This window comes from Grampus griseus, assembly GCF_964374135.1.
Source record: "Grampus griseus genome assembly, chromosome: 3".
Lineage (NCBI taxonomy): Eukaryota > Metazoa > Chordata > Mammalia > Artiodactyla > Delphinidae > Grampus > Grampus griseus.
The window spans coordinates 31,285,940-31,300,584 of NC_139019.1; the positions used below are offsets into that span (position 1 = coordinate 31,285,940).

General features: G+C 44.3%; 1 protein-coding gene across 1 annotated transcript in view; it reads left to right on the plus strand.

The window, feature by feature from the left end:
- The window catches only part of EGFLAM (EGF like, fibronectin type III and laminin G domains), a 170,721-nt gene that overhangs the window by 55,830 nt on the left and 100,246 nt on the right, over window positions 1–14,645 (plus strand). The window contains exons 5-6 of the mRNA XM_082650903.1: window positions 6,794–6,911; window positions 8,117–8,252. Coding sequence (XP_082507029.1) covers window positions 6,794–6,911; window positions 8,117–8,252 — 254 coding nt within the window. The remainder of the gene's footprint in view (window positions 1–6,793; window positions 6,912–8,116; window positions 8,253–14,645) is intronic.

Below are 14,645 nucleotides of genomic sequence, written 5' to 3' on the forward strand. Positions count from 1 at the left end.
AGGGATAAAGCAGACAGGAATCATGAGACTTGCATCTAGTCCCAGCTCTGTCACTAGAGCAAGGGTAACTGTGGGCAAGGTCACTGAACCCCCTTGAACCTCTCTTGGACTATAAAATGAAGAGGCCAATTAGTAATGGTTGCCAACTGGGGGATTCTTTGTTCCCTGTGGGCATATGGAAATAGGTGTGGGCTTTCTAGTGAACAAGCTTCAGGGATTCTGACTCTCCTGCAATATGCAGGGTAGATCCGTACGAGGAAGATTTGTCCAGCCCCAATGCTGCCCCTCTTGCAAAACCCTGGAAAATACTCTGTTTCTGTGACCACTCAGGGAATGGAAATCCCTCCACTCTGGCCTGCACAGCCTTCCTCTGGACCTTTGGAAGAAGGCTGTTTGGAAGATAACCCTTTTCTATTTCCCTGTGCCTTCCATCTAATGATGCTAAATATTCCCAACTTCTACTAAGGCAGCTGAGACACAGACTTAACTTATAGAGTCAACTGTGAAGTTGAACCCAAGGTTACTAGCTGCCAGTGAAGGTTATTTTAGAAGAATTGTAGAATTTCCATGTTGAAACTTTGGCCCAGAGAAGTTAAGTGGCATCCCCAAAACCACACAGCTCTTTGGCTCTAGAGTCTGGGTCTCCTGGCTCCTAGTCCAGTGCTGTCCCAGTTCATGCCTCCTCTTAGCTGTGCTCACTGGATGCCCTCCCGGTGTAGGGGCTACTTGTCCAGACTAGTGAACAAGATAACATACAGCTTCATTTCTAGAAACAAACCACCTGGGTTTCCAGCAGTAGGAGAAAAGTGCAGCATGGAAGCAGGTAAAGGTGAGGTTTGATTCAAGGTCAGAGATTTAAGTTCAGAGCCATTCAGCATGGTTTCATCATGGCAAAGTGAACAGGGATTCAGTTAAGAATAGTCCATTCTTTTCAGGGGCTCCTCTTACATAGCTGTCCAGGTTGTTTTTGAACATTGGGTCTAGCATGAATTAGAATGAAAGTTTAGCAGTCCCCAAACCCCACATAACAGTGATCCTAACAAGATGTGCATTCTTGTTCTGTCATGTAATGGTCTGGATATAACCAGTTCAGGGCTCTTCTGGTGGCTTCCTTGTGCCAGGATTCTTCCATCTCATTTCTTTGCCAACACCTCTGGCCTGCCTCTCCATCACTCAAAATAGCTTACTGCCTCATCCACATTCCAGCCAAAAGATGAGGAAAAGGGGAAAGGGAACATATCATTTACTATCGAAGGGATAATTCAGAAATTGCCCTCAGCGTTTTTGCTCACATCCTATTGGACAGAATTTAGTCACATGGTCATATCTAGATGCAAGGGAGGCTGGGAAATGTAGTCTTTGAGTGGCCATGGTCCAACTGAAATGTACAGGGGTTCTATTACAAGAAAGGAGAGAATGGATACTAGGGGCAGAGAGTCATTCCTATCACAGACTGTGAATGGAGGGAATAGATCTGGTGCAGTAGACATGGAAAAGGCAGTTGGACATCTGAAAAACAAGGTGCTAGCCTGAGGATTAGATGTACTCCGTCTTGAGTCAGGCAATTGGAAGCATATTAAGTCATGCATTTTATCAGTGAAACCAGACCCATTCTTGCCCCGCCTAGAGTGTAGTTATATAAACTTTCTGGGTCCAGTTTCATCATCTATAAAATGAGGAGGATAAGACTGACATCTCAGAGCTGTTGTGAGAATTAAAGTGGCACTGGTACACGAGGATTTTATAAATTCCAAAATGGAGTATAAGTTATGATTATACGATCATAAGATAAAAGTTGGTTGCTTCTGGTAGTCTGTGAGGGAGGCACGTGTCCTGGGGAATAGGTCACTTGGTTGTAAAGTTGTTGGAACTTTCTTCCTGGGCTCAGTGAACTAACCAACTCGCCTTGCTTTTATCTTCTACAAATATAAATTTTCTGATCACATGACAGCCACTGGTGGTGTTAAAAGACAAAGGAGGCAACCTTTGGAAGGGGTTTTGTATTTCAGAAAGGGACAAAAAGTAGGGTTATTTTGCAACAATGCACCCAACTTTGCTCCCTGCCCCCCCCAAAAAAGTATGGAAGGGGCCAGAGGAGACTGTGGAATTCACTCTGGCTTCTACCCCAAGAAAGCAATTTCTCTGACTTTGTTTCTCACCATCTTGTGCAGAAATAGGTCCAAGAGAGATAAATACTTGGACTCATTTTCAAACTTCCACAAGGTAAAAAGAAACACTTTTTCTACTTTGAAAAGGGTATTTTTAGCATCTTATCTAGTTTGATGAAGGCTGAAGTAGTGGCCATAAGACATTTAAGGACAGAAATAGAAAGACTTGTGGAATTGTGCAGCATTTTACTGAAAAATTCAAGGGTTATCACAAGTCACACTATTCTGAGAGATTCCATTTGGAAGGAGAGATATTGGAGGAAGAAGTGACAGTTAAATCATTGAATCCAGCCCCTCTTTTTATGACCCCAACTACTCAGTCCCCTTGACCCTTGCTCTCCTATGCTAATCTACCAGCCTGTCAGCTCAGGAAAAGACACCAGAAAAGACTGGAAATAGTTAGCTTCTGGGAGGGTGACCCTCCACCTCTCAGAATATACCTGGGCTAAAGGTAGCACTGATCTTCAAACAAGAAGATTAGTTGTTTTTTAATCCACATTAAGAACTTCTACAAGTGTAGTTTCCCTTGGTTTTCAGTGATCACTTTTAAATTGCAGATACATAAATTTCCATGTTTATAGATAAAATAATTATCTGGTCTTCAGTGTTTATGATAAGAATTTTTAATTTAAATATTATTTAATATTTTTCATTCATGTATTATCCAATTAGAACTTGGTCCCTGGAGTCAAACAAAGCAGGATTCAAATCCCCACTTTGCCGCTTAATATATATACAGCCTTGAGCAAATCATTCACTTTTCAGAGATTCAGTTTTCTCCTCTGGAAGTGAAAATAAGAGTGACACCTACCTCATAAGCCTGTTGGAAGGCTCAGGCTACATATGTTCCTGGAACAGAGAAAACACTCAGTAAGTGGTAACTAATGGTAGTTGTATTCGGTATTGGCGCATATCTAATATCTCCAGTAATCTATGAAACCACACCACTACCCCTGTACTTCATACAGTGTAATGACGTCACAGGAGGAAGGGATTCTACAGCAAAGGCTGTGAGAGCATTGGGTTGGTTTGAAAGTGTGATTCCGCTTCCCTGGGAAAAACCTGGGAGTGGCAGTTGGGAGAGGAGGGAAACAGGAGTCTTGTATACACCTGGGGCCCCCAGCCTCCTAACCACCCAACTTGAAATGAAACCAGGAGACAGATGGTGGCACTAGGATGCACAGATGCAGAGTATTAGAGCAGGGGTGAGGATGGGGGACAGGGAGCTGTGAAAGCAGGACCATATGTTCAGCAAAGACCCCTTGTGCAGTTATATGTAGGATGCAGTCAGGGGGAGAGAGAAGGAAGGGAAGATTGGAGACAGACACTCTTGGAGGCTGTAGAAATGGCCCAAGTAAGGATTCAAGGGAAGCAGAAGAAGGGAACAGGTCTGAAAGGCATGTGGAGGTGGCTGGAGGGAGGTGGGTAAGAGGCAGTCAGTCTTGTCTCTGGGGTTACTAACCGGGGTCTGGGGCAGAGATACAGATGCTGTTAATCAAGTTGGAGGGGTCAGTAGGAGAAGTTGGTTCTTGATGAGGTAATCTGTTTATATCCTACATCTTGGTTTGATTTTTTTCATTCACTCAGTAGTTCATTTATTCATTCATCAAAAAGCACTGTTTGAGCATTTGCTACATGTCGGATAATGCTAAGCTTTGGGATGCCAGAGGAATAAGAACTTGCTTCCTGCCCTCAAGCAGGTGGGGAGAAGATGACCAGTAAACAGACAATTACAGTATAAGGCGAGTGTTGCTATGATTGAGGTACACCAAGGACGCCAGGGAAGCATAGAGGAGGGACGCCTAACAGACTGAGGGCTGGGGGTCAGAGAAATGAGGTAATGTCTTAGCTGAACTGAGTCATGAAGGATGAGCAGGGGTGAGCCAGGCAGGAGCAGGGAGAAGGACATTCCATGGAGAGGGAGCAGCCAGTTCAAAGGCCCAGAGGCAAGGAATTGAATGGCATAAATGTGAGCCCTGCCAAGTCCTTAAGTATGACTGGAATGTAGAATGTAAGGAAGGGAGGTGGCATGAGAGGATGCTGGAAGGATAAACAGGGGGATGCAAAGATGCTATTGTAAGTGGAAGTGACATGATCAGATTTGGGTTCAGGAAAATAACTTAGCAGTGTGGAGTACGAATTGGATGTGCAGGAAGTATTGGTGGCCAAGAGAGTCAGAGCCATTGTCATCATTAGGAGGACTTGGACTTAAATGGCTGTGAGGATAAAACGACATAAACAGATTCAAGTGATACGAAAGAGTATTGGCAACTGATTGAATGGTGGTTAGGGAGGAGGGGTGGTGAACATAGAGAGGGGAGTGTTGAGAATTTCTGGTTTAGGTAATGAGAGAGGGAACACAAAGGGTGAAGCGCTTTTTCATTTTGTTTTTGGTAGTCAGAATAGGGATGGTTAGTTGAGCTTTGGTTATGTTGAACTTGAGTTGCATGGTAGTTGCTGGGTAGAGAAGTTCAAGAGGCAGTCACAAACCCATGTCTGGAGATCAAGAGGCAGGTTAGAGCTGGAGATGGTGGGAGATGTCATTCAAAGGTGCTAGAAGCTAAGGGAGTGGTAGATGAGCTTACCTAAGCAAGGCTACAGAGTGAGAGGAGATGGTGAGGGGTGAGCTTCTGGGAAAGACCAACACCTAAGGGGCCAGCAGAGAATGGGAAGTGGGTGGAGGATACTTGGAAGGAGCAACAAGAGAAGTAGAAGGAGACATGGAGGAGAAGTCACAGTTTCCAAGGAAACCAAGGGATTTCAGAAGCAAGGGTGGGCAACAGTATTGAAAGCTGCAAATAGTCAGGTAAAGATGGAGACATTCCCACTGGGTGGACTGCAGAGTTGTTGTGGTGACTTTGGTAGGAACATCTCAGTTGTTTGCAGTGAGGAGAGGCCAGACAGGAGCAAGTTGAGGAGTGAATAGGAGGTGAGAAGGTAGAGACAACTTCTTTAAGAAGGTTGCATCTCTGGAGAGGGGCACATGCACGGTGGGGAATAATTGATTGTCTAAGATAAGAGAGACTTGAGCACAGTAAACACTTAGGGAAGCATCAGGTAGATAAAGGAGAGGTTGGAGATACAGGAGAAAGAGAGGAGGGTAGACAGATGGAGTTCAGAGGCCAGGAGGTGAACCAAGCCCTAGACCAGTGGTTCACAAACCTGGCTGCCCATATCAGCATCACCTGGGGAACTTAAACTGACACCCAGGCTCTGACCCCCAGAGGTTCTGATTTAAGTGGTCTGGAGTGGAATCTAGCACTGGTATTTTTTTTAGATCTTCGAGTGATTCTACCATGTTTTCAGGGTTAAGAACTACTGTAGTAAGTATTCAATAACTGTTGAATCTTTTTAAAAGTTTTGTCGATCAGTTGATTAGTTCTCCTTAGCAACAGTGAATGTTTAATCATTTGCAGAGGATGTTGTGAAGAAATATAAGACAGGATACATGCTTTCAAGTGGCTTGCGATTCCATGGGAGAAATAGTAATACTTTTTAATATGTATAAGTGCTACTTCAGTGGCACAACACTTGGTAGGGTAATATCAGTTCTGTGTGGTCAGCTGTCGAGGGGAAGATTTTGGCCTCAGAGAAGGTGGAACCTACGTAAGTGGAGAAAAACAAGGGTTTCACATGCCTAAGACAATAATCATTACAATCCTGTTTCCTGAGGACATCCTTGGTGTCAGCTACTTTACATACATTATCCCAAATGTTGTAACTATGCAAGATAGTCATACATCATCCCCATTTTACAGAGGAAGAAACTAAGGCTCAGGGAATTTAATATCAAGGCCATAGCTAGCAATACGTGGCAGAGTCAGAATTCAAGCCCAGGACTGATTGATTCCAAAGTCAGTATCCTTTCCACTACAGTGTACTGGGACCAGGGGCACCAGGCTCCCACTTACTATTTGGTACTGTAGTCTCAAGATGGGGCAAGTCATCTTCAGCTGGGACTTTTTGGTCCAGGCTGTTTGTGCAGGTGAAGTTCACACACACTTCCATCATCAGTCCTAGTGGTTCTCCATGTGGGCGTTGATGAAATCACCAGCAGCATCACTTGGGAACTTTTTAGGAATGCAAATTTTCAGACCCCTTCCCAGATTTACTGAATCTGAAACTTTGCGGGCCAGGCTTAGCAATTTGTTTTAAGAAGCCCTCCTGGTGATTCTGAGGCAGTTTAAAATTTGAGAACCAAAGTTTGAGTCCCTACTTTGTGGATATAAATCAAGAACCTCAATTTGCTGTCGTGGCTAGTCCCTGAGCATCTGTGATATGCAAATGGAAAGAAAGAACTGGGGGATTCTAACCCTGGAAAAGATTGTTACCTGAATTCCAGCAGCCTAGTACTCTCACTGAAGAACTCAGATGCTATGAGCGACATGAGTCCCAGTCCTATGACAGTGCATTGATTCCAATAAAGGATAATTCATTAGTCTTGGGAAATATGTCATGGTGTTTTCCTCTTTGCAAATTAAAAAACTTGGCCAATCCTAGAGAAAACAAAACAATCTCCCAAGCAAATTTCACAGGGGCCTCGAGATGTAACCCTCATGAGATTGTCTGGTTTGCCTCAAAAGAACTTCTGATCATTGACACATTTCCTGTTTGGTCATTGACAGGAGGAAGTGATTGGAGATTTGAAACCGGGCACTGAATACCGAGTAAGCGTGGCAGCTTACAGCCAGACTGGCAAAGGGCGGCTTAGCTCTCCTCGACACATTACCACTTTGCTCCAAGGTAAAATGCGTTCAATTCATTAATAAGAAGAAAGTGATGGGTGCTATTCATTCATTCCTTCATTCAGTATATCAGTGAGGACCTACTGTGTACCAGGCACTGTGCTATGCTAGGCTCTGGGAATTCAGTGGTGAACAAAAACAGGCACAGCCCCTGCCCTCTTAGAACTGAGTGGCGTGGGTCAGGACATTATCTAACTAACGTGTGGCCGCGGATAGTGAGAAGTACTTCCCATGGCGCTGTAAGATCTTCCGTTGTAAGATCCGATATAGGGGTTCGATAAGGACTCCCTGAGGACATGACTGCTAAGTGGGAATTAAGTAAGTGGGAGTTAAGAAGGCGAGGAAGGGGAGTGCGAGAAGAGATCTTAGCGGCCAGCGGAACCCAACAAAGGCTCATTGAGGTGGTCTGCGCTGGACACTGGGGGACAAAAGTGGCTTGAAGACATCGTTGCTCATAGGAGCTCCTTGTGGAGGGAGAGGCACATGGTAGGCAGGTAGATCCAGTGCATCCGAGGTCCGCCCAGCTGGCTCTGGAAGCACTCAGAAGGAGCGCGTTCTCCACCCCAAGGCTCAGGGAGCGTTTCAGAAAGAACCATATCTTTGGCCCGGTGTTTGAAACCTGCATAGGGTTTTGCTAGGAAGAGAAGGCAGAAAAAATACTTCTGGCCGAAGCAATAAAGAAAGGCTGGGAAATGTGAAAGTCTAGATATGAAAATAGTAACAGCAGTTACCTTGGGGTGATAGGATCATTCTACATCTTTACCCATGAGGCTTTTTCCAACTGTCCTACCATTGATATGTATTCTGATGATAGGGGGTAGGAAGGGTACACAAAAGAATTGAAAGTAAGTGACAGTAACGCTAAGCATTTAATTTTCCTTGTAGGTAAACATCAATTCCGACATGCTAACAGAGGTTCTAAAGGGTACACATCATTGTGTGTCCTGGGGTCCATAGTCTGGACACGATGTAGTTGGATTTCCAGCCTGGGGTGCTTGAGGAGAAGGGAAGACCAGCTCTCATTGACAAACCTTCCATGAATCCAGTTGTGATTTTGTGTGTGTGTGTTTGTTTGGTTTGGAGGGTGAGGCAGTTCTGAACAGAGGTGTTTAGGCTGTAGAAAGCACACATGTTTTTTTATACATGAAACCTCTCCAGCAGCGAAGACCACAGCCAACTCTAGTTGTTCGCTGTCCTGCCTAGATTCCTGCCTGCTTCCAGGAGCACCTCAGCAGCTGCACGTCACTGTGGTTTCTGATTCCGAGGTGGCCCTATCTTGGAAACCTGGAGAGAGTGAAGGAAGCTCCCCTATTCAGTACTATTCTGTGGAATTCATCAGGTAAGTTAGTGGGTCACATTCAGAAGCCAAACGTACTGACCTCAGTCATTCCAAACACGATAGAAGACTCCACCGCCTGTGAATTTAAGAGACGACAAAGAGGCCTATATTTATACTCTGACTTGGGCCAGCACCTGTCCCCAGCCCTCTTTGATGGTGGGTCATCTGGTTAACCTGTCTGGTTAACCCACCTGACCTCTTCCCCACTTCCCCGCCACAGTCACACTGTCCTAGGCTCTGAAAACTCCAGAGGGACCCACTGCCAGCCTGCCTGCATTTCAAGCTCAAAACTTGCCTCCCTGGCTTTGAAACATTATGTCTGAAGTATATATTTGATGGTGACGTTTCTCGAGGGAGAGGAAAAAAAACCTTTAAAAACACGTGCAATGCATTGTTGCCTTTGCATCCATATCGCCGTGGGGAAAGTTTCTTGTTTTGGTTTCAGCTTTTTTCTCTTGCCTACCTCTCCAGCTCTCATAGTCAGCTTATCAGCGGCAGAAGAGTGATTAGAAGTTCTTCTAAGAACTTACAGATGTAAAAACCTGGATTCTCAATGCTGCTATGTAATTTTAAGCAAGAACAAAACCAAAAAAACACCCACCCAACCAATGAGCAAAAGTTATTCCCCAGCTAGGGCTCTTCCTCTGAACTCTAGTTGCAGTTGACTTTTGAATCGAAGCACCTAGCTGATGAAACGACGTTGTTCTCTACATTAAAGGTGATTGGGTTTGTCTGAGGCCGGTTGCTTCATGGATTCGTAAAGCCTTGCTCAGCACCTCATTCCTAGGCTCTCTGAAGCTGAGGCAAAGGATTCTGCCGTGATTTCATGAGGTCTGCTTCTGTTTCTTGACTTCCTAGCCTAGTTTTTGGTAGTAGAAAACAGATATTTGTTTCTTCAGAGAAGTACTGCACGGAGTCTCTTTAATGCTTGAGTACAGAGCTCGTTTCAGGCAGGACTTATTGAATTGCAAGTGGCAGAATCTTGAAAGAAGATGAGACCGTAATGTATTGGCCCCTATGAGTGTCAAGTCCTGTGACAACTCTAAATTTGGGGAAGACTAGTTCTGTATCACATCTGCAGTCTGTCTCCATCCATCTCTGTGCTCTGCTCCCCCCTTTATTGGCTTTAGTTTCAGGCTTTTCCAGTATGGTGGCAAGATGGCCACCAGGCACTGAAGGCTTGCTGTCTACTAGCTCAGCTCCCCACTGGAAAGGAGTGGCTCTTTCTCAGGGGACACAGTAGAGTCTCAGTATTCATTCTAGCTGGCCAGGCTCTGGTCCCTCTTCATTCGCTGAGCCAATCACTGCGGCCAAGGAGAAGAGTACACTGACTGGGCAGATACGCGTCATATTCTGAGCTCTGGAACTAAAGACTGGTGGGTCATTCAGGCCTGAAGTACACAGACTGAGAGTTCAAGAGGGTTGGTTCCTCAAAGCGAAGTTGTGCAATTAATGGAAAAGGGAGGAGCAGATGCTGGGAAAATTAAAAAATAAATAAATAAAAGATGCCCCCAGCCAAGCCCCAGACCAATGCCCTTCAGTGAGGATAATCTACAATCCTTTGTTGAACAGATTTGGTAGGCAAAGCCTGGAATGTGTCTGGAGTAGAAAAGATTCTAAGCCTGGTTCCAAAAGTAGTTAAACTGCAACAGTGGAAAGTCCTAAAACTTCAGCTTTCTCATCTGTAAAACTTGGAGTGAAACTTAACATGTCTAATTTACTTGTCTAACATCAGCAAAGCAAAATGTAGTACTTTAAAATTTTGAAAACTGGGCAATGTTTTTCATAGGAGCCCAGCAGGTCATCTGTGTGACCCTCAGCAAAGATGACGGTTATCATTTACTATTTTATTTTATTATTATTTATTTATTTATTTATTTATTTTTCGGTACGCGGACCTCTCACTGTTGTGGCCTCTCCCGTTGCGGAGCACAGGCTCCGGACGCGCAGGCTCAGTGGCCATGGCTCACGGGCCCAGCCACTCCGCGGCATGTGGGATCTTCCCGGACCGGGGCACGAACCCGTGTCCCCTGCATCGGCAGGCGGACTCTCAACCACTGCACCACCAGGGAAGCCCTACTATTTTATTTTTTAACATCTTTATTGGAGTATAATTGCTTTATAGTAGTGTGTTAGTTTCTGCTTTATAACAAAGTGAATCATTAATTTTGTGGTAAAACATGTATTTCTTTCTTAAACTTCAGTCTGGCATATTGGCAAAAGGTGGAAATTGCAGTTTCTTAACCTGTGTGTACAACTGAAAGTAGAAAATGAGATGGATTTAGAGCCAGAACTGGAAGGGAGTGCTTGCTGCTTCCTCTACTGCCAGCAGGGGGCCCTGTGCAAGTCACTTCACCTCTGTAGTCTCAGTGCCTCACATAGTTTAGGGTCCCCAAAAGGAGAGCGTTTTACAAGGACTTGGGTGCAAGTAGTTTATTTTATTTGGAAGCAGGAATGAGAAGGTTGGGTGAGGGATGGAGGACATATGACTGTGTGTTACAGAAGTCACTTCTGCAGGCAATGGGGGCCTCTGTAGGGGCTTAATTCTATGGAGATCTCTCTGAGCACACAGAATTCCTCTCTAATTTGCCTATCAAAAAGGCAAGAGCAATTTCTCTAATGATTAATGATGTTGAACATTCTTTCATGTGTTTGTTGGCAGTCTGTATATCTTCTTTGGAGAAATATCTATTTAGGTCTTCTGCCCATTTTTGGATTGGGTTGTTTGTTTTTTTGTTATTGAGCTGCATGAGCTGCTTGTAAATTTTGGAGATTAATCCTTTGTCAGTTGCTTCATTTGCAAATATTTTCTCCCCTTCTGAGTGTTGTCTTTTGGTCTTGTTTGCAAATCAAAACTACAATGAGATATCATCTCACACCAGTCAGAATGGCCATCATCAAAAAATCTAGAAACAATAAATGCTGGAGAGGGTGTGGAGAAAAGGGAACCCTCTTGCACTGCTGGTGGGAATGTGAATTGGTTCAGCCACTATGGAGAACAGTATGGAGGTTCCTTAAAAAACTACAAATAGAACTACCATATGACCCAGCAATCCCACTACTGGGCATATACCCTGAGAAAACCAAAATTCAAAAAGAGTCATGTACCAAAATGTTCACTGCAGCTCTATTTACAATAGCCCGGAGATGGAAACAACCTAAGTGCCCATCATCGGATGAATGGATAAAGAAGATGTGGCACATATATACAATGGAATATTACTCAGCCGTAAAAAGAAACGAAATTGAGCTATTTGTAATGAGGTGGATAGACCTAGAGTCTGTCATACAGAGTGAAGTAAGTCAGAAAGAAAAAGACAAATACCGTATGCTAACACATATATATGGAATTTAGGGGGAAAAAATGTCATGAAGAACCTAGGGGTAAGACAGGAATAAAGACACAGACCTACTGGAGAACGGACTTGAGGATATGGGGAGGGGGAAGGGTGAGCTGTGACAGGGCGAGAGAGAGGCATGGACATATATACACTAACAAACGTAAGGTAGATAGCTAGTGGGAAGCAGCAGCATGGCACAGGGATATCGGCTTGGTGGTTTGTGACCGCCTGGAGGGGTGGGATAGGGAGGGTGGGAGGGAGGGAGACGCAAGAGGGAAGAGATATGGGAACATATGTATATGTATAACTGATTCACTTTGTTATAAAGCAGAAACTAACACACCATTGTAAAGCAATTATACCCCGATAAAGATGTTTAAAAAAAAAAAAAGGCAAGAGCCATTTACGCTGGCTTCTGTCCTCTTTTTGTTGATTGAAAGTTTCCCCCCGAGGTACAGCTTCCCACCCTTCTAGGCTCTGCTGGCCCTTGGATTAAGGAGGCAGGTCCAGGGAAGAAGGATGAGTGTTGTGAGCACGGCATGTGCTTGAGGTTCGATGCTGGTCTTGCGAGGCAAGTTGAGCTCACATGAAACTCTCCACATGACAGCCGCAGCTGAAATCAGAACTGGGAGAAGGGGAGGTGACACAGGCCCCAGAGGCATTGACGACAATGTCCTTACAATGCAAAATACGGGTGATAACTTCTTGCAGCCTTATAGCGTGTCCTCATTAGGAGGATCAAGTGAAATCACATATGAGAAACAGCTTTCTACAAAGCTCTTTTGACATGTCCATGTCAAAAACCAAGCTAAGGAAAAGGAGGTATATATGGGTGTTATGTACCTACATTTAAGGTATATATGGGTGTTATGTACCTACATTTAACAATTTTAATTCTTCTCCAACAAAAATACATCTTAACATTCAAACCTCTAACATTTGAGGGGCTCAGACCCCAAATTCTTATGTATAAATATTTTAAAAGTATATACCATTTTAACAAACTGTTAAATATTTGTTATATCTGTTTATCTTAACAAATATACCTCTACAGTGTCCTGGAGACATTGTAGATGTCTTCATATTTAGAACTCTTGGATATCTTGGTGTTCCAAATGGAACATGGTGGCCTAAGGAGAGCCAGCTCCTGGCTCCAGCCCCTATACTAGGAATTCTGCTCCTGCTATCTCTTCCAGAATATGTAACCTCGGTCAAGTTATTTAATCTCAGGACCTCCATTTCCTCATCTGTAACATCAAGTTCATGTGACCCTCATAGCAGGGTTATTGTTCATAGCCTTCATAAAGTGTTTATACATAGTAGACATTCAATAGCTGTTTATTTCCTTCCCTCCCTACCACTCTTGCCCCTTTACAAAGAAAGAAATTGGGACTCAATTGCTTAAGTTGCTTTGCCAAGGTAAAATGACTGGTTAGGGACAAAATTAAAATTAGAACTGAACTCTCTCGACTTCCAGCCCGGTGCTCTTTCTACAAATCCCCATGTCCCCTTCATGTCTGTGACCGACCTTCAGAGATGGAATGCTGGACTCCGCCCACCTGGAGCGCTGCTGGCTGGGGAAACGGGAAGCCTCATCTTAGGCTGCTGTTGGCTGTTACTCCAGAAAGGAAGCTCTCGCAGCATTTAATGTTTGGCTGCAAAATAAATCCCCACATTCGTTTGTAAACATCTCAGAGTCTATCCCATTTCAGTTGAGAGCCTGAGGATATGTGTTTAAAGAGAGCTTTCCTGGGCTCTAAATCAGAAACTGCAGTCAGTGTGAAAAGCTTTGGGGGCCTACAGTTATCTATTTTTCCCAGAGAGGACTGTTTAATGTTTAACATTGAATTCTTTTTGCCCAGATGCCTACTGTGTACACAAACACCTGTGACAGGTCTCTGGGTGAGCCAAAAGTGTCTTTTCCTATCCCAGAGGCAGGCCTTTGACAGGCCAAGGCTAGGAAATTGTAGAAATCAGTGTATTGCCAGAAGTTCTCCTCAGATTTCACCCACCTGAATGTGAAGTTCTTGTCTGAGTTCTGTCACTGGAGGATGAGGTTCCAGTCCTCTGTCTTGGTAGGTGCTTATTCATCAGTTGCCCTTATTCAGTGAGGATGATGGTGTCAAAGGCGTTGTTGGGAAATAGTCTCAGAAAACTTTTAAGGAAATATGTAACTGGCTAATACGAGATTAACCTGAAAAATTACACTAGACCAGGGTGTGGGGTACTGACTGCTTACTCGCTAGTTTTGTTCATAGTTTGGGTGGACATTCCATGTGTTTGTGATGCTGTCTTAGGTCATGGGCTTAGGACTAAGCAAATTTTTGTTCTTCTTCCAGCTTCTGCCTCCTGTAAAATGGAGGATGCCCACAGGGTGAGCACCTTGAAAGGGTGCTCTCAGTGATTGTATCAGAGAGGAGACTTGGTCTCTGGCTCAGGCAGGATGAGAGTAATCCTCATAATGTCTCCCGAAGTTGGCCTGGGGACTATTCATCAACTTCCTTATTTACAGTAGATTTAAAATTTTTAATCAGTGTAGAAAAGATTTGAAGAGGCAAATTCTAAGTAAGCCTGCAAGCTGTAACATATTTTGCAATGTTTTTAAAACTTTTTCTTCCTGCTTTTCTAAAACAGAAAAAACATGCATTCGAAGTAGGAAGAATATATATGTATATATTTTTTGGCTGCTGTTGGGTCTTCGTTGCTGCACGCGGGCTTTCTCTAGGTGTGGCGAGCGGGGGCTACTCTTTGGTGCACGGGCTTCTCATTGTGGTGGCTTCTCTTGTTGCGGAGCACGGGCTCCAGGTGCGTGGGCTTCAGTAGTTGTGGCCCGTGGGCTCAGTAGTTGTGGCTTGCGGGCTCTAGAGCGCAGGCTCAGTAGTTGTGGCACACCGGCTTAGTTGCTCCGCGGCATGTGGGATCTTCTCGGACCAGGGCTTGAACCCGTGTCCCCTGCATTGGCAGGCGGATTCTTAACCACTGCGCCACCAGGGAAGTCCCAGGAAGAATATTTTATTTCTAAAGCGATACTGAAAATTTCTTTGTGGGCAAC